Below are 22533 nucleotides of genomic sequence, written 5' to 3'. Positions count from 1 at the left end.
CAGATTTGTGCCATTCCTTGTCTGTACCTGAAACCGCGGCTTGCTGATTGGCCGAGGAAGCTTTTGGCGTCATGACAGTGGGCGTGTGTCCTGCAGGACCAGCGGCGGGGCTGAGTCCATTTTCCAGTGGTGCTGATTTCAGATCAGTCTTACGCTCCGCACAGGTTTCAACTTCATCCTAAAGAATAATGAGAAGAATTATCGCCGCAGTTCCTTTTTCAACACAGAGCGAAGAAACAGTAGAAACTGGACTGACCTCAGTCTGTGTGTCCTCCTCCCCGTCCTCCAGTGTCAGTGCCGCCAGCTGTTTAGACCTCTGCTCCAGGAGGTTGACATATCGAATCGGGTTGGACAGAGCCTCTATCACATCTGGAGAAGAAAGTGGACATGAATACAAAGTGATTAGTTGTGTTTTAAATCTGTGTTCCTTTTCCTTATCAAAGAAGCCGATATATATTATTTATTCTATCAAATTTCTCAGCACTTCTCAGCAATATAAGTCATTTCTCATAATATAATAAAGCAATCCATATTAATTTAGTTTCTGTTTAAACCTCAATTCCAATCCCAGCTAATACTGCTTTTTTCAGACAAAAACATCTTATAATGGACATTAGTGCTGACTTTTTCAATCCCAAAGGAATTTAAATTCTATGCTGCTTTTCACAACATGTACAACATTAACACACTTTGCATTCCCATAAATACGCAGTAGTTTGTGCTATCGGATAAATTGCAGCGGTTTCTGAATGCAGAGAAGTTGCACGTCAGAGCCAACATGTGGTTATGACAGTAATTTCACTTGCATTGTTGCAGGAGTTACCTGTACATACAGTAGTTTCCATTTTTTGTTTTTAAATATGTTTTATTCTGTTCAAATTTCCAATTTAGCACGCAAAATCTGTTGTTTGTGTACAGCTACATTGTTTTTTTTTATGTACAACTATTGACTTTTCTTCATTTTAATTTGTTAAAACACTATTGCTGCTGGCCTAGGTTTTATTCATGCTGTGCTGTATTTATTCACAACACAGAAAACACTTTCTCAATGTGAATCTATTGCCGAGGGACAATACTTTGGGCCAGAAGCACTTTTAGTTTAACTTTTGTAGTCTGAACTGCATCCATGTTACCAGCATTTTAATGTATGTACATTGATATGCAGATAGCTGTTAATAGAAATTAACCAACAACTCTGTAGTTGCAGAAAAGTAAAAAAAAAAACAGTTGATGACATCAGCTCTAACCAGCGAGTCTGTTGTTGCATCTCACTTTACTCATCAGACTGTAAAGAAGACATTGGTCTGGATAACATCTGTAGCAAAAGCCCATAACAAACAAAACAGCCAATGGCCTCTGAGATTGTATTACTTTAAAGAATTAAATAGAGAACAAGCCGCTGGGTTATTCGATTCAAAAGAGCAGAAATCATAAATGTGCTCAGGAAAATTGTGTGTGTAGTTCAGTTAAATCAAAATAAATTAAAATTAATTTTTTTTTTTTTTTTTTACCTGCAAATGTGTCCGGGACATAGTCTTTGACCTCGATGTAGACGAACACAGCTGGTAAAACCAAAGACTGATTTTTCTCATTCCTCAAGCCGATGTAACGATAACCTAAATGAAAGATTTATCAACATTATTCAGGCTTTACATGGAAATATTTCGGGGGACAAAAAGTCAGGCAGAAACAGTTGACATCAAACTTCAGTCATCTAGTGATTAGATGTCACTGAAAAATTACCAGTGATCTCATTCAAAGTGCTGACTGACATTTTTCTGCACACTGTTCTAAAAGCGGTTTTGAACTCAGTAGGAGAGAGGAAGTCGGCAGGCGAGTAGGACAGACTTCCAGTTTCTGAATAATGTAACAGATACTTCAGTGGGTTTATATGCACATAAAAGGAAATGGGGAAAGGAAGCATAAATACATTGAGTTCATGTATAAAATAATGATAAGCAACATTTGTGCATAAATGTGTTCATTTCTACCTTTGTATTTGACCGAATTCATTCCAAACCCAGTCCAGGAACAAGTCAAAAAAAGTTACAACCCCAACATTGGTGCTTCATTAACAGATAAATAACATAAATGAAATGACCTGGTCTAATGGCTGTCACAGGAATAATCCGATGACCAATAAACTTTCCTCCTTCCTCAAAAGCAGCGATTCTCAGAGAGGCCAGAGTCGGGAGAATCACCTGTTGATAGTTAAAGTAAACATTATTAGTGTGAAGCTGGACTCTACTGAGCTCTTAATCCCTCTTAGTCCACTGTTACTGTGTCACCTTTTTAAAGACGATTGGCTCTTCGTCCCACACTGGGTTGATGGCGTTGTTGTTATGAGAGGTCTTGGTCTTCAGTGCTTTCCTCCTAGTGTCCACAGGAAGTCCAAACATCTCCACCTCCACGTACACGCCCACCCGCCGCTCAGTCAGGAACTGGCCAGAAATCACCTAGGACATGAAGAAACCAATAAAACAGCCAGAAAAAAATGAGTAAAGACACGCATACTACAATATAACAGTATATAAAGCAGTAGTTCATTTTCACTGTAACTATTTTGACATGTCTTTGCAGGAAAAAGCACGGTTTTTGGTTCAATTCAGGTCATGTAAATCGGCGAGAAAGATAACCTGCGTACATCCTGAAACTAATGAGGCTGAATGATTATTTATACCTGTGATTTTCCTATTGTGACCAGTCAAAATGGCTGCTGTTTTCACACATACAAAGAGGGCACAAATTTGTTTTGGTGTAGGACTTTAACAACGGGAAACTACAACAGGTCGCACCTTCACACAAAGAGTGTTTGCCACGATGCCGTCCACTGTGTTTTCAGTGAAGGGGTCAAAGTGCTTGTCTGGGCGTCTCATGAACTCTGGCTTCAGTCTGTAGCCGCTGCGACCGTTGTACTCAAACATGGAGAGATTCAGCTGCGTGGATAAATCTGCAACAGGAAGCTTATGTTACTCTCATTAATAAAGGAGATAAAAGGCCATTGAGCCGCAGTTTGGCTCAATGATGATGCATTGCGATTGTTGCAGTTGCCATAGTTTCCATGGTTTCTAAAGTTAAACTGTTGTTAATTTTTCTTCACTGGTGTTAAGTGACCTGGTGCTGAACTGGCTTGAAAAGGCATACAACTCAATCTGAAACTAAAAAAGTTTACTGCTTGTAGCTATTTATTGTGCAACTCTTAACCAGCCAATAGGAGTGCCCTGCTGCGCTCTCTAAACGGCTCTGTGTTCGGTCAAAGTTTCCTGCCTTGGGGCAAAAGTTAGGTGACAAGTCTGGTTCTCAATAATACAGGATATATATTGTCTAACCCTGATCTGAAAGCACAAGGCTGAACATAAAATATAAAAACAAACACAGGAGGAGAGGAACATCCACTCTAAGATCTTAAAATAGTACTTTGAAATTTAACTAAATAGAAGATATTAAAGGGATACTTCACCGATTTGAAGGTGGCTTTGTATTGCTAGAATAGCAGTAGTATTTTTTTTAGAAAATGTGCTTCCCTCCCTCAGTTTTTCACTGAGTTGTAAAAAAATCTGTTTTCCATTTTCAAAATTTGCCCTACTGTGATGCAAAACGCGTCATTTGACTCATAGTAGGGCACATTTGGATAAGGGAAAACAGATTTTTTTACAAGTCATGGAAAAACTGAGGGAGGGAAGCACATTTTCCAAAAAATACTCCTGCTATTCTAGCAATACAAAGCCACATTCAAATCGGTGAAGTATCCCTTTAAGCTCTAAAGATAGTTGGATCAATTTCTTGCACTTTTAGGTCAACAAATATGCCAGTGTTCTCCTACTGTAGCAGAGTTTAACAATAACAGCCTTAATCGACATCAACTGTTCATACTGACACATTAACCAAGTAGAGTAAGAGAGGCTCCTGAATCCAGAATACTTTACCAATGGTTTGGTAGTTGAGAGCCACCAGTTGACATCCAGCATTCCAGAAGAGCTGAGGCATAAAGTTTGACGAGTCGACTCTTGTTCCTTTTGGGTAGATGCGACTCAGCTGGGATTTATTATATCTGGTTAACGTGAGGTCAAGGACAGTTTCATGTCAAATTATTTTCATATTTCACAGTCAAACATGGGAGACCCAAGTCCCATTGTAAAAGTACAAAGCCAAAATAAACATTATATGAATTGTAACCATGTACATGTAAAGTTAACATATAACTGTATGGAAAAGACTACAAAAGCATGTTTATCCACTTATTACACCATCACCTGTAAGTAAAATGTACTGCTACACACTGGTAAAATAGAATTAAACTTCTTAAAACCATAATTCAGATTTTTGAAGGTTTATATAAAAAGCATGAAAAGAGGAATAAATAGGGAAAAGTACAGAAGCAGTTGCCAAAGTATGGAGTAACTGTAGCAACTGTTGCCAAGGATACTCCACAAACTCCACTGGTGACTTTGTGAGATGCTCCAAAGCTTTGGTCTCCACAAAAGACGACATGTGGTAACAGCGGGCTGCCTCTGTGCACACGCACGCACACACACACACACACACACACACACACACACACACACACACACACACACACACACACACACACACACACACACACACACACACACACACACACACACACACACACACACAAACGCACAGTCTGAGTGGCCAACTTCCTTCGTCTTGTTGAAGGACCCAACTGCAGCTCCATTACTGTAAATTCTCATTGTCAGATGAGTTGTTATGTTATGTTCTGTTATGTTGAGGCTTGCATAGAGAGAGAGAGTGGTGTAAAGTAAAACAAATATCGCAAAAGATAAAGACGCTATAGATCCCCCTCTGGTGACATTTGATAAAAAAAAAAAAAGTGTGCTCATGGCCACATATATAGATTTTTTTTTTTTAATTCAAATGTCACCAGAGGGGCTTCATAACATGCAAAACTGTGAACACAATTATTCTGACAGTGATGGAACTGTGCATCCCATAAACCAGGAGTGTCAAACTCAAATGACCTGGAGGCCAATGAGTGTCTGGTCAAGAGGGGGATGGTGTAGAGAAGAAAAAAACAAGTGTGGAAAACAAACTGAGAATGAAATTATAACACAAGATTCCATCATGATATCACATTAAAGACATTCATACTTGATGCTATTTCACAGAATTTCAAATTAAAAGTACTTGTTTTGATATGGAATGATGAGGTACTTCACAATAAAACAAACATGATGAATCTAATAAATCTAAAATTAAATGTGGACAACAGTAATAAACCAAACCTTATATATGTAATTTAATGTTGAATGTAATACATTTAATGATGGGACCATAACAACTGAATGTCTTATTATTAGTAATATTGCTAGCAAACATATTTAGTATTGTACTCTGTCTATTCTGTAACCTCACTGGCAGCTCTGCCTCGAACACACACGCTGTATTTAAAGGAAGAGGAGGTCATGGACTCCATGTTTGACAACTCTGCCATAACCCCTTTCCAATGACACCCAACAAATGAGTTGTGGGATTTTAGAACTTATTATTTTTTCTTGCTTTGATTTATATTATGAACTGGGCTGTGATGGTTTGTCATGTTTACTATATATATAGACAGTGAGGGAAACACATGGATTGGAGCGTGTAATCTGACAGGATTGTTCTAATACTGAATCAGAAATGTCTGTGTTAGTGAGGACTGTGGTTAGTGTAGTAGTACCCCTTGTTAAGGCTCTTAATTAAAAACCTTATGTAAAAAAAAAAGGGTTAATAAAGACTTTACTTCCAGATCTGCACTATGAGAGATCAGTGGTGTGTGTTTCTTACTCTTCGATGCCTCAAAGGAGTTGAACTTGGTTGGTTGAACGTAGTTTACCAGAGTTGACATTTCCTCTGTAGCCACGGCCTCACGCTCTGCTGAGCCCTGAAACAGATGATGACAAGGGGGGGGAAAAGTGACAGGACAAACCCTGGTTTAATAGTGTCATGGATGCTTCATGACACAATATTGTGTTGTGGGTGAATATTAAACAAAACTCAAACACTCAAACCTCGTCTTTTGCTATCTAGTTTTCAATGTACTGCTTTTCTTGTTATTGCTGAGTTACTTGTTACTGATGAGTGCATGTAAAATGATAATGCTTTTTTTTTTTTTAACTCTATCTGGTTTGTTTCATTTGTTTTGTGTTGTTTTCCATGTGCACAGAGGTATTTATTTTTCATCATATTATTTTCACAAATTTGGAGGCTTTCACTGTTAGTTTTACAAGATTCAGCTGTGATAACTCACAATATCATACTTTTGCATCATACTATTTAGCATTTTATTGTAAAATGACTTGCAAAGGTGTGACTTTTACAGGAAAGTCCTGTGAAGTGACTTTCATAAGACTGCTAAATCACAGTAATTTACTATATGACATCACAATTATGTTAAAGTAAATTTACTATTCAATAATAAAATAATATACTGTCAAAGTACAGTAGCTAAATATAAGTGCAGTAATTTGCTGTGAATGTACAGTCAAATATTTTACAGTGTCAGCCTCCAAAACATAAAACACACACATACACGCACGCACGCACGCACTGTATTTGTCTGTGAGGAAAAACTCCACCACAGCTTGTATGTGTAAAGCAGTGGTCTCTTGTAAAGACAAGAAAAACAAACCAACAAAACAATAACGGCACACATAAATAATCATCAACAACAACAGCGGGGACTGAGCAGCATTGCACTGCGGCGACAACAGCAAAAATAAAGCACACACATGAAAGCGAAACGTATCAGAGATAAACAACCACCCACGATACTGAGAGGAAACAACAATAATGATGGCATGGAGGATAAACAACAAAACAACAAAAATGTTTGTAAATAAACGTTACAAGATGGTCGACAGCGGTGAGAGTGACCCACCCTCGGCTGCGTGCGATGTCACCACTGACCTTTTTACCATCATCATCTTCATCATCATCATCTTCCTCACTCTCAGCCTCCATCTCTGTTAAAATTAAAGTTAAATAAGTCTTCATCGTCCTCGGCTCTTCATCACGCGCTCTTCAATTTTCCACCAAATATCAAAGAACTCACACACACAACACAGTGCGTAGGTCAATTTGAATGTCAGTAATATATTATCAATAAATGCCTTGGTATGGTTTCATTTGCATAATTTGTAAAGAATACCAGTTGGAGAAATGTATAAAACTTTCTGTCCGTAAACAAGAAGATTTTTGGATTAGCCGCTTGTTACATGGGTTTGATATATGCAAATGTCGTAGGAATATTTCACATTTAAAAAATATACGCACAAATCAGCCAATATCCCATAATATCGGCATTGGTCGCACAAAAAACAACAGTCAGTGAATGAGTGTGTGCCTCAGCAAAGTCACTCCTCTGCTCTCTCTCTCTGTGTGTGTGTGTGTGTAAAGCCAGGCTCTCAGTCCCAGACCCGTCACACATCAGGTGTGTCAATAAAGATGGCTGATTTCCCCCTGCACTGCTGTTTAATTGCTGTTCTGAGCCACCAACCTCTTCTGGGAGAATGTTCCCCTCGTTATTACTGAGACCAAGTCCCTGATGAGCAAAGTCAAGTGTGAGAAAGATGTGCTGTTCCGGCCAAAGCCGTCACGGAACTTATGAATCCAGAAAATACTTGATAATCATCATCATGATTTCGTGATTTTAACTAGAAACTCTGTCTCTCTTTGGTGACAAGAAATGATATCATAAAATGTATTTGCTGTGTCCTACATCTCTGTCAAGCAATACTATCAGACCTTTTGCTTCTGGATCTTTCATTTGTTTACATTTCAAAGTTATGTGCCACAGTTCTAAAATTTTGGTAACTTCATGGGTTTGTATGAGTCCAGTGGACTTTCTGCTACTATCCCTGAAGTGCATCTATTTTTTTGGCATTTTTATTGTGCAAATTAAACCAAATTAATAATAATAATAACAATAGTAAATAAATTAAACACTTTAAATAGAGTACTGTGCAAAAGTCTCAGGCCATGATTCGATTTGTTATTTTAGAAATGCTATAATTATGTCATAAAACCAAACACATCAATGTATGCAGTTAAAATAAGAAGTCAACAAACATCAAACAACAACAAACTAAAAATAAATGCTTATACATGTTACCTCACTTTATTCAATACATGTTTGAATATTATATTAGCTGTAGAAAGTCATGAATTAAATTCACTCGCGTTACTGTAACTTTTACTAGGTTTTTTTTGTGTACTTTACTGTACTTTCTACTGCTTTATCCTCCACATGAGGGTCGCGGGGGGAGCGGTGCCAATCTCAGCTGACATAGGGTGAAAGGCGGGATCACACCAGTCCATCACAGGGCCACATACATAGACAAACAACCACCCACTCTAGTCAATTTACCTAATTCCCATATTGCAAGTTTTTGTACTGTGGGAAGAAAACAGAGAACCCGGAGAAAATCCATGCACACACGGGGAGAACATGCAAACTCAGGTCGCGAAGCAGGTGGAACAGGCCAAATTAACCCAAGGTATAGATTGGCCCAGGCCAGAGTATACCTTGGGAATAAAGTGTCCTAGGCCAAACTATGCCTTCTTGTGTAAAGAGATTTTGATTGTATTTACACAGCGTATTCACTCACACAATCACAAGTTGATTGAAAATGACGTTACAATTGCATTATGTTGTTTTGAGTCTGTGCTTTTATTTTAATGTCTGAACAATACTGAGAACTGTGGTAGTAAACTTTGGGGTTAGGGTTATAGTCTAACCCAGGGTTATAGTCCGGCCTAAGCTAATTTATACTCCAGGGTTAAAGCAGCCTTGGCCATAATATACACGGGGTGTAATCTACCATAGGCTACTTTAACCCTACTTTAAATTCTGGACTGGGGTTATATTATGGCCAATTAATGTGAGATTTGTGTCCCCTTGTCCTTTTTGCACGACACAAGAAAGAATGCCAACCTTGTTAATAAAGTAACTAAGTAACCGTTACTCTTTAAAGTTAAAAAGTACATTTTTAGACCAGTACTTTTACTTGTACTTAAAACAGTAGTACTTTTACTTGAATGGAATATTTCAATATTTCAGCACTCTTTCCACCTCTGCGTTATAAACATGTTGTATGAGTCAAACTCATGGACAGCTTCATCTCGACTCAGGTCACATCATTCGAATCCAAATGAATTTGACAGACAACAAAGCCCTGAGACGTTTGCGCAGCACTTCATATTTGTCACATTTTGCCATCTTTTTACGTTGAACTTGTGAAATAAAGATGTTAAAAAAAAGAAACCCAACCTCCTGATTCTCCATAACCCACTGACACTAAAGCACCACCACCATTTATTAATGACTAACCCTTTATTTAAGTGAGAATTTTATTTTAAAGAGCCACAAAAACAAACAGATTGACATTTAGTGCCTGTAATTAAAGACTGAATAATGTTTGGCATTAATGTTTTCAGTCATATGAAGCTCTCCTCGCTTCAAAAGCGACTGAATTATTAATTGCGTGTCACAGCTGAGTACATTTTCACATGGATTTCCAGGCTGACAGTAAAAAAAAAGGTCCTTCTGTCTTTGCGTCTTACCTCCCGTGTTGTTGCTAGGAGACAGCGGCTCGTTGCTCTGACTGGCAGCTTGGTCCGTCAGTCTCTTGGTGTCGTTGCTACAGGAGGGTTTGTGTGACTTCTTGTTCTTGATGAGGATTTTGCCCATCAGCTCCTGAGGACTGGGCAGAGGGACGCTCGACTCCAGCTACACACACACACACACAAACAATTGACAAGACACAACAGCATTTATAGGTATATACATTTAATATATACACCTATTATGTGCATGTGTGTGTGTGTGTGTGTGTGATCTTACAGGGTATTTGTCCAGGGGGTCAATCAACAGCGCCTCTCCAAAAATAGATTGACAATACTCAGCCATTTTTGCCTGCTGCTTCAAACTAACAGATGACGAAACAGCGAGAAAAACAGCGCGTAAAACATCTGAAAACATTCAACATTCCAGATCACTTTACAAACGAGTATTGACAGAGATTCTCACGAGTCCACGTGGTTTTCAAAGGAGAGTATGACAGGAAAAGGGGATGTCTTGAAGGCACATTCTGCGATGGCTTCAATCACTTCCTGGAGACAAAATATCAACAAGACTAAGAAAATTAGCAGGCAAATCAAACTGTGACAGATAAATCATTTTCTCACAGGAGACAGAAAATGTGCTCCACAAAGCATTGTATTAAATCAAATTTGCTAGGACACTGCCTCACCTGTCTAACATGACTTTTACTGACTTTTTCACTTACTATATTTAAATGAGCAACATGAGTATTACACAGTTTTAATCTGCAGAAAAAATACAGATTGTACCTTGTCTAAATTTGCTCAGAGGTACTTGCTGTGCCGAGTGCATAAATCCTTGGCCTTAGATTTATAAAGTTATAATGTGCACATCTTCTCCTCTGAGTACAAGACCTTTTCTGTGTCCAAAACATTTATGTTTCAAGTCACACGAGACACATAAGTGTAAGAGAGAGAGCTGAAGGTGCCTCGCTGAGAGAAGAGGAGGAGAGGAAGAGAGGAAGAGCAGAATGAAGATGGAACAAAGCAACTAACCCCTCGATCACCTCATTAGCGTGTGGAGAACATAAGAAATCTAGATATCTTTAGATATACAGCTTAACAAATGCATTAGACCACCACCTAAAGCCACAGCTGCCCTGAATTAACATCAGTGGTAATTGTCAAATATTTGTAATGTTTCTGTGCACCATTAGAAGCTTTTTAACCCAAATTATATTTTTTAATGCTTAAATATAATTAGAATTTTCAAATGTACTTTTTTTTACATGAAAAGTGGTGTAAAGGAATAGTAAAGCATGTGATTATTTCTTGATTAGGAGGTCAAATTATAGTTATTTACTCGCATTCCTGCAGAAAATGTTCTCGGTTTTAGTGATTGTATGTTCTTCTATGTTCTTCTCAGAGAAGAAGCCCAGAGAGCCAGCTCAAATTTAGGTGTAAAAAGGTGAATTTGATTTTCCAAATACTAAAAAAAAACAAGATTTTAGTTTTAAACTGGTTTACTTGCTTAATTCAAGTTCAGTAAAACCACACTTCACTTAGAATACAAAAGTGCAAATGAGTTCTAGGCCACTTTTATGATTGTATGACCCTCTAAGGTTAAAGAAACAAGAGTGGCACTGGTTTGGTGTAAATAATAATTATACTGTTACGTTTGTATCAATAATGGTCAAGCAGGTTTTTGCTGCTTTCATTGTCATAGCAGATGTCAATCACTCTACAGACTCTAAATAAAGTTGCTAAATACATTTACAGAGATTTTTTTACAGCCTTTTACTTGAGAATGATTAAATAAGCCATGAATACAATGGAATTTTCATTCTATGGGCTGAAATATGTCCCACCAGAAACTGAATTTGAATCATTTATATTTGTAGTTCAAGGATGAAGGAAGAACAATCGAGCGCAGATACAGGATCTGCCGGCTTGTCGTTGATAACAGCTGCCACGAACGGCTTCCTAAACCACTGGCTCTCGATTGTTCTTCTTTCATCCTTGAACTACCCGGATGTCTGTCACAGACATCCGGGTAGTCTGAATTTTGAGAAATTAATTTGAATTGCGAGAATATATGGAGTGTTGGATTAGAAAAATTCAGTTGCAAATTATACTATTCAGATTCATATAGAGATATATATATATAATTCAAATTAAACACTACAATTTCAAATGATGTGATTCAAATTCAGTTTTTTAATGCAATTATTCAAGTTTAGCAATTCAAATATAAATGATTCAAATTCAGTTTCTGGTGGAACATATTTCAGCCCATAACAAACAGTCAGAAATATTATATGATGCACAAATGCTCACAAATTGCTCTTTAATTGTGTACTTTTACTTGAGTAAGATCATTTGACACCTTTAAAAAGAGGGTCCTGATATAAAGGCATATACTGTATGATAATAAATCTAAAGTCCAAAGGTTTATAAATGATTGTTTGACAAACTGGGCTCAAACAGATACTTTAGTTTTAATGTGTATATATGCATTATTATATTAGTCAGGTACTTGTTACCTTGAAAGAGATTTCTGACGTCATGGTGAAGCCGTGTGTGATGACAGGTTCTTCCTCAGCTGTTCGACCTTTCCACACGTCTAATTCAACACAGCGACATCCTGCCAGGAGAACCTGCCTGTACATCTCCACTGAGGAGCTGCCGGCCAGTTGACCGGCTGAAACACACACACAGACGAGATCATCAAAGCAGGAGAATTTACATGCACAACAACTTCTTGACAGGAAATGTTCATTTAATTTTGCTGAATTAAATGTATGATTACGACCCCTTTCAAGGATACTGAAGAGTATGAGAGGGCAAATCCCTTTTACAAGGGTGACCAGGCCAAGACGTCAGCGGCACACGTCATAGTCAATGTTACTCGTTTTCACACCAGTGAGATAAGGAAATCTCAATTATGCTAATTCATATTAACAATTTAAGACATCTACTCTGCTCTGTATTACTTCTATGTGCCTTTTAATATATTTTTATATAATCCTGTTTTAAATTTATAATTTCTAGTTTATTTTTGTCTTTTATCTTTTATTTCTTTGTTTAATATATATACATATATATATATATAACGTTATTATTATTATTATTATTAATAATTTAAACAAAGAGAAAAAAAAAAAGCTTATCTTGGGATGAGCTTTGCAAATTAGTATCTGCGCTAAGCACTATGACACTTTTGGGACAAAAATATCTGTCCCAACAAATTAATATTAAATAAAGATATACTTTTTCATGACAATATTGAGTTCATTCACAAAAATCAAAACCATATTAATTAGTTGATGGTTTGTGTGTCGTGATGAAAATATTATCTAATATGAGCTCCTTTCAACAATTAAACTGATTAAATGATCAGCTGAGCCCGTCTTATACAACCACTCACAGACTGGAAAGGCTTGACAAGGGGGGTTGTCTTTATATAGTAAAGAACGTTCCAAAGGTTTTAAAAAACATTCCTTCATCAATGAACACAAAGTGATGAATGGATGTGCGTCGTATACCTGTAAGGTATGTGTTATGTGACGAGTTGATGAAGTAGTGAGACAGTGGGAAGTTCATGTCCTCAGACTGATCCAGTTTGTCTGGAGGAATGACTCCGTTCTCGTCACTGGACAGATAAGTGGAGAATGCCTGGGGAGAAATCACACCTACACACACACACACACACACACACACACAAACACACACGCGGAAGAGTATAAAACATGTTCAATCGTACGATTCATTAACACAAAGAAAAAGTCAACTGTCATTTGTGTGAAAGCAGCAAACATAACGGATTCTTTTACAACAGAATGAACATTTTAAAGTAATCTGTAAGATTTGTTGTAAAATTCCAATGATATTATGTGGCAAACTAAGTCACGTGGATCTGAAAAAAAGTGACAATGCAACGAAGAATACATTCATCCAGTTCATTTGAATATCGCAATATTCACAGTTTTACATCACTGTAAATTACCAGCACTATGGTCAGATAATAAACCATGAAGATTTTTTTTCAACAGGATCCAACATAAAAGTGAAGCCTTACTTAATTTAGCAAGTATGCGAGTGTGTGTGGGCGAGTAAGAAGAGTATGTTATCATCAACTAATGATCACGATCCAAGATCTGGAGTGTTGTTGAATCTGATAAATGTCTCTTCTGTTGTACTAAATCCAAACTACGTCCTTTTTTTGAAGGGTTCGGGGTTAGGATTCTGTGTTTTGGGGGATGACTGGGAAATTTGTAATACAAGTGCTACTGGAATATCTCTAAGATTAATTTGAATATTTTACTAGGAAATATTTTTATTTTTAGAACAGAGCAGGTAGAGAGTTTGAATATTTATCATTCTAGAATATTTATGCTACTTTATTTTTCTAAGATTATATTGCAAAAATAAATGATGTAATTTAACCCTTTAAAGGGACACTATGTAGTATTTATGGGTTTATATAACCCAAAATCCACTCTTTTATACATATTATGTGCTCCTGCATTGTCTAGTCGCTGTATAATATTCTTTGTTTCATTTTCGTAGTGTTTCAAAAAGTCATGTAAAATAACATGGTCGCGGGCCGACTGCATTGCCACGACGCCATGTTTCTACGGGAGCCTGTATAGACAAACGCGAGAGAACAAATCAAGCGTCGCTTTACTTGTAGCGGAAGTACCGTAGCGCTCAGGGAAGGGAGGGGGTGAGCAGAGGAGCAGTTCTTTGTTGTAAATTTCAGGCTCTCCTCTATAAACCATAAACTACTTACTTCGCCTTTAACACCGGCATTTAAGATGACATGTCTGTGCTATTGGAAAAATTCTAACGGTTTTCTGAAAGCGGCGAATCAGTGTTTTATTTTTGCCTGTTTTTGGACATTGAGACAAAGACTCGAATAAATATTTTAAAGGTGTTATATACTGTTCAAATTAAAATTTTTAAATACAAAACCTGGTGTTCATGGACTAATAGTGTTCTTTTCTAAAACTTTTTAAAAAGATATTTTAACATGCAGAAAATTGTAAATAACTGTCAGATATTGAAATTTCTGGGTATCGGTAATATGGGTAATAATAGGGGAAGTTTATTGAAGAAAAAGACTGGAAAGAAAAACATACATTTTTAGCTGAAATACAATTTCTTAATTAATTAAAAGTTTATTCCTCTTAATTTGTCACCAGTTGGACATGGATGATGGTGAGTGTTGCTGCTGATGTTAATTTAATAATGATAAAGAAGAAATAAAAGATAAAAACCAACACATCCACAGATGTTTGCACATGTCTTTGTACCTTGCGTCAGCTGTGCCTGGTCATGCTGGTAGCGCTCCATCAGAGCGTGTGTCTGTACAGGACGAAGAGGCGGGTAGAGGATCTCATTCAGCCTCGGGTCTCTCTGCTTGTTGTTGATGAACTCTGTCATCTGATCGACTGACAAAGCCCCATCATCTCCTCCTCTACGAAGCAGAGCAGGGCCAGAGTTGAGGTCAGTTACAGGAAGTCTACAGATGTTTACAACGGCCTTAACCCTGACCAGAACTGTGCCAACTTCCTGCATCAACACTTCTTGTTCTTTCAGATCAAATAAAAAGTGATCAGAGAGAGTGATAAAGGTCATTTGTTGTTGTTGACGTTTTTATTTTTTCTGTTTGGTCTTCGTAAACAGAAACGACGAAATTATATTTGTTTGCTGTGTACTTCAGATGATAACAGGCTCTGTCAAGCAAAACTATCAGACCTGAGCGAGGGAGTGTTTGTGTGTTTGTTTTTTATGTGTTGAAATGGAATCATTTGATGTGCAGTGCAGGAACACAAGATCTAAGCAACACTATACTGAGTGATAGAGGTCAAACAATATCAGATGCTCTATGGCTGATGCCCATGCTGATTTCTAGAAACCAGGGTAGATAATAGCCAATAAATGGCTATATTAAGCCGATTTTCTTTTTTCTTACTGGTACTAATGATGACAAATAATATTCAATTTATGGCAATAAACCCTCCTGAATGGATCTCCACCTAATGGATTTCTTTTCCCTCCATCTGGTAAAATATTACTATTGATACTAATACTAATACTAATGATAACAAATAATACAAAGAAATGCTTAACTTAAGTAACCAGTTATTGAACAACACTAATGGTCTGTCCCAAGATGGTGGCCTCCTTAAAACAAGTCCCTGACCTAAAGTACATATAAACAAGTTTTTCCAAGGCTATGGAACCCAAACAATTTTTAAGTGATAACAGACTCATCCAAACATTCCTATGGGTAGAATATCCAATTGATGCCAATAAACCCTCCTAAATGTTACAGAACAGACCTTTAATTAATCAACAGCGTGACTATGACTGTGCTTAAGACTTTGATGAACACTTTTGCACATCAACAGCCTCCTCTTTAATCCTCCTCTCTGCACAAGTGGGACACGAGATGAATCATCACACATTATTTTACCACATCAAAGAAAAGTGGCCTGAAGCAAATAACAACACATGTAAAATAAAATAAAATAAAATAAATAAATCCTTCATTTTATAGTGTGGTGAGGCAGTAACAGAGAGTCTCTATGACTGCAGGTGTAAACCAGGTGAAGGGTTTTCTGAATACTCACTGCTGCTTAAAGATGCTGCAGAGTTCAGGACGAGGACACAGACTGTCCAGGAAACTCCTGTAAACTTCAAGAGTGAAGTCCTCCAGTTTGATGCTGTCACCCTGTCAAACATACAGCACATAGACATTAACAAAAATACATTATTCTTTATTTTTTAACAACTGAAGCAACCAGAATCCTCATCCTGCTATAAATAATAGATGAACCACTTCTTCATATCTTCTGTATTGAAAGGAATCTTTCATTTCTTTGCCCACATGAAATTTAAATTTCCAGATTTTAGTGTTGACGCAGATAATTGAACTCATTTCAGCCCCTGTGTGCATCTTGGATTGTTCTGGATGAAAAGAAAACCACCAGATCAAAGACTGAGTGAAACATATCAAAAAGAACTAAGAAGTTTAAAAAGATGACAGGTTCATTAGTAGTGTGTGCATTTTTTTTTAACATCTTTTAATGTATTCATCACTGTCCCCTATTTGTCTTTTGTCATCTTTCCTCCTAAAACGTGTCCTCTGAGAATTTTCTAAATACCCAGAAAAAAACCCCCAAACATCTGGTACTTCCTGTGCAGAGATGAATGATGCAACCACAGTGTCTTTGTTACGTCCATGTCAAATAAACAGACTTATGAGTATCTAATGATGCACCTGTTGTGAAACTCTGGGCTAACACTGACACTGATGTGTAAGATAACAATTTGGCCAACAGCCAAAACTGCCATTACTATTTTGTTACCTCCACTAAGGAGGTTATGTTTCCTATAGCTCAAATGTTCTGGGGGAGGTAGGTTGTAGCCCACTGATGACATTGTCTCATTATGAATTGTTAAATGCATATTATGTAAGACATATATTGTCATTAAGTCATAAAAGTACTAATTGGATAATTCTGTATTATCCATTACCCACAATAATTATGAATGATTTTCTCCTAGATAGGGAAGCGATTGAGCTTCTGTCATGATTAACGGTCTCTCTTTCATAAACGCAGCCAGTGAATATTGTTATTATTGTTACAGTCTCACTGTTGCTTCCTTATATCATGTGGTAATTCTCTGCCGCTGCTCGGAGCAGACACATTGATAAATGTAATACAAACGGATATTTAAAAAACTGTGCATGAGCACAGTGTTAACAACACAAGGTTATTAGTGCAGCCAGTGTTATGGTAACTTCCTCTGTGTGGCAACATACACTCTTTTTTTCCACATGTATCTCCTTTAATGTTGCAAAACAGGACAGTATATTGACATTGTGGGAAATTGAGCCACTTTGGTGGGGATTTCAGTCATGAAAAATGACGGTTTAACAGGTTTAAAGACTTTTCAGCATCTTGTTGGACTATTTTTTTTCACATTGAACATCTCAGGTAAAAATCTGGAACGATGCATGAATTTTTACCCGAGTTTAACAGCTTTGGTGTCATTGTGACCTTCTGAAGTCTGGCAAGAAAACACAAATTGTTTCACAGCACTGCACACACACAATCCCTAGCCAGGTTCTGGCTATAAGGTCAATGCAGCGATAGCGGTATTTTAGACGTTCATCATGGCAGAGCCGGTGAAAAAGAAACGTTGAAGAAAAACGTTGTTGGAGGGAAGTGAGAAAGAGGAAACAACACTCTGATCGAGTGGGGGCCACAAATAATAAATCATCGTAAAAACTTTTTTTAGAATGGTGAGAAGCGTGCAAAATGCAAGGACATGACTCCACCACTTGTGTTTCGGATGGGAGACAATAGATGGATGTTTAAAGTGATGTTGTAAAAATATGTACTCCGAAACTGTAGGGGGAGCTCTGTAGAGAAAAAGGTGACCAGACGTTTCACTAATTTGCCAAAGACAGTCAACAAGGTGAATATTGGCCAATACCCATGTAGAGCAGATACATGAGTGTATGTACTATGCTGTGAATTGTTTACCCGTCCGTAGGGCAGTCTGCAGCTCTCCAAGGCATTCTCCACTCTCTTTCTGTCTGATGAGATCAGCCGAACAAAGCTGCAACACACAATGACATCACACCATTATCAGCTCATCAATAACTGCAACATGTCACCAACCCAAAACCTAAATATTTTTTTCTGAAAACATCTTTCCAATCAATTAACCATGCTGTCGTTCCCCCTGTTGCTCCACCAAACTTCTGTTATTACAATTCCAAACCCTAATTTTTTTCCCCAATCACAGTTTAAACGTGTGTTTCTCCTCTTGGTCTGACTTTGCGCCCTGCATCTTTAAAATCCTGTCTGTCCTTCCAAGATTCATTGACTGACCTTAATTCCACTCCTGCTTTGCCTTTAAAATACAGCTTTCCATCATGACTGCATTATCCATCTCATGCTCTGGCACTGGTTGATTACCAGGTCAGTGCTGAATTAAGCACCTTCATGAATCCTGTCCCTGTTTTTGCTCCCCCAAGTGCACATGGAATTGAATTTATTTTAGGAAGCGAGGGACAGGAAAGAGTAAAGTTTAAGTTTGTGCGTGTCTCTGCAGATTTCATTGGGCTATTTTCTCACATCCTCAGCCATCTAATGTAACACGTGCCTCAAAAAGTTAACTCTGAGACAGAACCACTGATTGAAAACTAGAAAGAGGAAAATGATCAGTGACTCACTTCTTGACAGGAATTCTCCCCTCTGCATTTGGCTGGAGAGTTAATCTGACATATCTGAAACAAAGAGAAGAAAAATGTATCGTGGCACCAAAGCAAAGTCAGGAAGGGTTCAATATAAAACTTACCAGTGAAAAAATGTGAATAATTATCATGACTGTGGACATGAATTCTTTTTTTCCATTTTTGCTCTGACAGCTAGGAAACTCTTTTGGTATCCATGTTTAAAAACACAAATGAATATCTTTTCTAGACATGTTAAGTAATATTTTAAGATATACATATTATGTATACAACAATTCTTTTTTAACCCTTACAACACAGAGCATTTTTGGCTGCCTTTTTCCATCACTATGTTTACGTACAGGATATACAGAGGGTATTAGAATGTGCAATACAGAGTGTCTTATATCCTTTTATTTAGCACAACCTAGGCAATCTGATGACAAAATAAATAATTTTCACCAACTATATAAACACACCTGAGCAAAGTACTTGAAATGTTTAAAATTTGACTGAATTTGTGTTCACATGGCTTGTTTTTATGACCAAAATAAAAGAAAAAATTGTCTATTTTGTGACTTCTGCACAGTTATTATGCATATTATTATATCACTACTAAAAATGTGATATGTGATAAATAAATCATAACGTAACAACACATGAATATGTGACCAATAAACACACACCCCCAGGATGTCCATATAGAGTTGTGTATTATTCCCACAGCAAATTACCTTGGGTGCACCTGCGGCACAGATCAGTGCCACGTGAGCAAGGAGGGTTAATCTTATGTTACATTTTGATGGAGGTCACGAACAGATGTGAATTGTTCTGGTCACAAATCTGAAAATGATCTGCATCATTTCAAGTTACTTTTTTTTTTTTTGCTGTGAGAACATTTGGACTGAGCCTCATTCAGAGAGATTTCAAACCCTCTTTTACCACTCAGCTGTGTGTTGTATGATCTCTATGATTGTTATGATGAGACACGTTAATTCTTATTTCACCCCCACAATTACCCCACAATGAGCCTTTTATATTTATATCAGGAGTCAGGACAGCTCTGTGGAGGCTACTGTACCATTTTGGACCACCATGTTTGTACAATAGCCCACAATGGACAAACTAATCTAACTACATCTTTGGAGTTTTGATGCTAACTATAGGCTCCATGATATTTTTCTTCACCAATAAATGATACTACATTTTATACCAATCTTTATTCCTTTTTAAAATAATATATGACCTGATTATGCAATCGGGATTATGTTTTTTGTTTGTAGAAATCTGAAAGATTGAACCCCCCCCTCCAAAAAAAACCTCACTAGACTCAAATTTTAAGTACAGGTGTTTGTGTGTAAATAATCTATATATATAATTGTATCTGGTATCTCTTTAGGACCTTTTCTGATTGAAACAGTGACCTTGTCAGGACCAGTAGACCTCATGGAGACCAAAACCTGGTACGTAAGGGGTTAAGTTCATGGCCACGATTAGAATTGGGTTGATAGGTTTAGGCATTAACTGGTCACGGGTGAGGTAAGACTTTGTTCAGGTTTGTCTGAATGAATGGAAGACAATGCAGTGTCCTAAGAAGAATGGCTGTGCAAACGTGTGTTTATGTGTGTGTGATTGTGTTGAACTGTTGGATACTCACACTTTCAGCAGGCTGCGGTCTCTGTTAAGATTGTGGCTTAGCAGATTGGAAGACAGTGAAAATAATTCCTCACACCACACCTAAAGAAACCACGTCATAATCATCATCATAATCAACAACAACGTCATCATCTCCTGCCTGACATCATCTAAGTTGTCTAAGTCTAAGTACTAAGTTGAGTACCTTGGCCTCGTCCTCCTGTGCGGCGATGAAGTTGAGCTGGTTGACGTTTACGTGATCTGAGGCCGTAACCACGGTTACCATGCGGTTCTCTAGGCGACCGACCAGGTTTCCCACATCCAGCAGCTCCCGCAGTTTGGCCTCCTATTGGACAACATCAAGCTATCAGCTGAGACAAAGTCACACTGGAGGCCAACTGAGAGAAGGATGAGGTGAGGGGAGACGGAGGTGTTTGTGGAAGTTTATCTGTTGTGTCCTTCTGACATTCGAGAGAAAAATACGTCCCACAGACAAGTGAAGTTGACATAGAATGCCATTACTCGGGCAACTTTTAACTTGATAATTATCGACAGCTTGCAGGTTCTTGGCAAAGACAGTAGAATAGAATTATCAGCTGTCTGTTCAATTTGCGTGTGGCATTTTGTGAGGAAAAGTGCTGATCCTGTGCAAAGTGTCACTGCACATGATCACTCAAAAATAATAACGATAAATTTGACTCTCACAACAGAGCCCTGACCAAATGTAAGCAATATTTTGCAGCCTCCTGCTACATCTGTCAAGTTTTCTTTGACAAAACACACCATAAAATTAGTACAAAGATGGTGGGAGAACAGTCAGGATTGTGTAGTATTACCAATGTAAACATGCATTCATGAAAACACTTGAAAACAATGACATGAGCAGAACCGAAGGAATGAAATAACACACAGTAGTAAAGAAATTACTACTAAATAAAAAAAAAAAAGACATGCACTGATAAAAAAGGGAATTGTTTAAGAAAGAAATTCACTTTATAGAAAAAATACTGGCTACAAGGGACAATAATAGCATTTGTTGTAAAGAAAGTTGCTGCTATTCAGAGGGAAGTCAGTCCGCGGTCACTGAGGTGCAGGTGGTTGTCGATAAGCAGCGTCATGCTGGGTCAGGGTTAGGCGATGGTCTAGATTAGACACATAGTGAATGGATGCAGGGAGGTGAAAGTACCTTGGGTGTTTTGGTGCTTCTACCAGTTCTGACATCTTTTATGAGGGTCAGGTCCAACAACTCTGTGTCCTAAACAAACACACAAACAGTACAACTTACCATATTTCACTTAAACTACTGTATGGACATGTTGGTAACACAAAATTTCTGTAGAATCTATATGTACACTTCATATTAAGAAGAAGAAAGTAAGCAGCACTTTGTTCTTATCTGCTCCTATAATTATAAAGCAAGACAATGTACATAAACATGTATATAACCAGGGGAGGATAGTTGTAATTTAAGAGGGAAGTTGAATTTAAAAACATTAAATGGTTCAAACAGCAATGAAAATGTTTTGTTTTGTATATATATATATATATATATATATACATATATATTATATGTATATATATATGTACATATATATACATATATATAGTGTGGACAGAGAATTACCGGTACCCAGTTCAAAAAGTAATAAAACAATAAGATTTTCACAAAATATATGAAAGGGTTAAGGTTTTTTGTTGTTGTTCAGTTGTTATATAGATGACATTTGTCAATAGGAATGCATTTATGTTACAAATATGATATATTTTCTATATCTACGACCGTACACATGACATTTCCGAAAGCTCTAGTGTGCGACTCCTTTCGGTAAAACACTGTTAGCGCCTTTATTCCTCCAGACGGACCTCACTCCTTGGGTGAGACTGCAGAAAATTCAACTCTAGGTCCATATTCCAACTTCTGTTAACTTCTGTCACCACAGACAGGAGCTGATAATCAGCTTCGTGTGAACTTTTGAACGTAACAGACATTTTTGTTCACGCCCCGAAAAATGACACACTGCAGCTTTAATGTGAGAAGACGGGGGGTGATGATGATGACTGAGAAACTTTTTCCC

The 22533-nt window shown here is 37.5% G+C and overlaps 1 protein-coding gene across 1 annotated transcript in view; it reads right to left on the bottom strand.

The window, feature by feature from the left end:
• The window catches only part of plcb1 (phospholipase C beta 1), a gene marked incomplete at its 5' end in the record, with an annotated part of 35101 nt that overhangs the window by 8052 nt on the left and 4516 nt on the right, over positions 1-22533 (bottom strand). Inside the window, 22 exons of the mRNA XM_083897321.1 lie at positions 28-178; positions 257-369; positions 1512-1616; positions 2102-2201; positions 2289-2456; positions 2796-2950; positions 3927-4051; positions 4427-4511; positions 5812-5908; positions 6934-6989; positions 9589-9754; positions 9869-9953; positions 10055-10137; positions 12111-12268; positions 13113-13259; positions 14883-15046; positions 16206-16306; positions 18129-18204; positions 18824-18877; positions 20481-20560; positions 20664-20804; positions 21645-21713. Of these exons, the coding sequence (XP_083753447.1) occupies positions 28-178; positions 257-369; positions 1512-1616; positions 2102-2201; positions 2289-2456; positions 2796-2950; positions 3927-4051; positions 4427-4511; positions 5812-5908; positions 6934-6989; positions 9589-9754; positions 9869-9953; positions 10055-10137; positions 12111-12268; positions 13113-13259; positions 14883-15046; positions 16206-16306; positions 18129-18204; positions 18824-18877; positions 20481-20560; positions 20664-20804; positions 21645-21713 (2479 nt within the window). The remainder of the gene's footprint in view (positions 1-27; positions 179-256; positions 370-1511; positions 1617-2101; positions 2202-2288; positions 2457-2795; positions 2951-3926; positions 4052-4426; positions 4512-5811; positions 5909-6933; positions 6990-9588; positions 9755-9868; positions 9954-10054; positions 10138-12110; positions 12269-13112; positions 13260-14882; positions 15047-16205; positions 16307-18128; positions 18205-18823; positions 18878-20480; positions 20561-20663; positions 20805-21644; positions 21714-22533) is intronic.

This window comes from Microchirus variegatus (genome assembly GCF_963457635.1).
Source record: "Microchirus variegatus genome assembly, chromosome: 11".
NCBI classification, from domain to species: domain Eukaryota; kingdom Metazoa; phylum Chordata; class Actinopteri; order Pleuronectiformes; family Soleidae; genus Microchirus; species Microchirus variegatus.
Note: the sequence above shows the minus strand (reverse complement) of the source record. Positions and strands in the feature narration are given on the sequence as shown.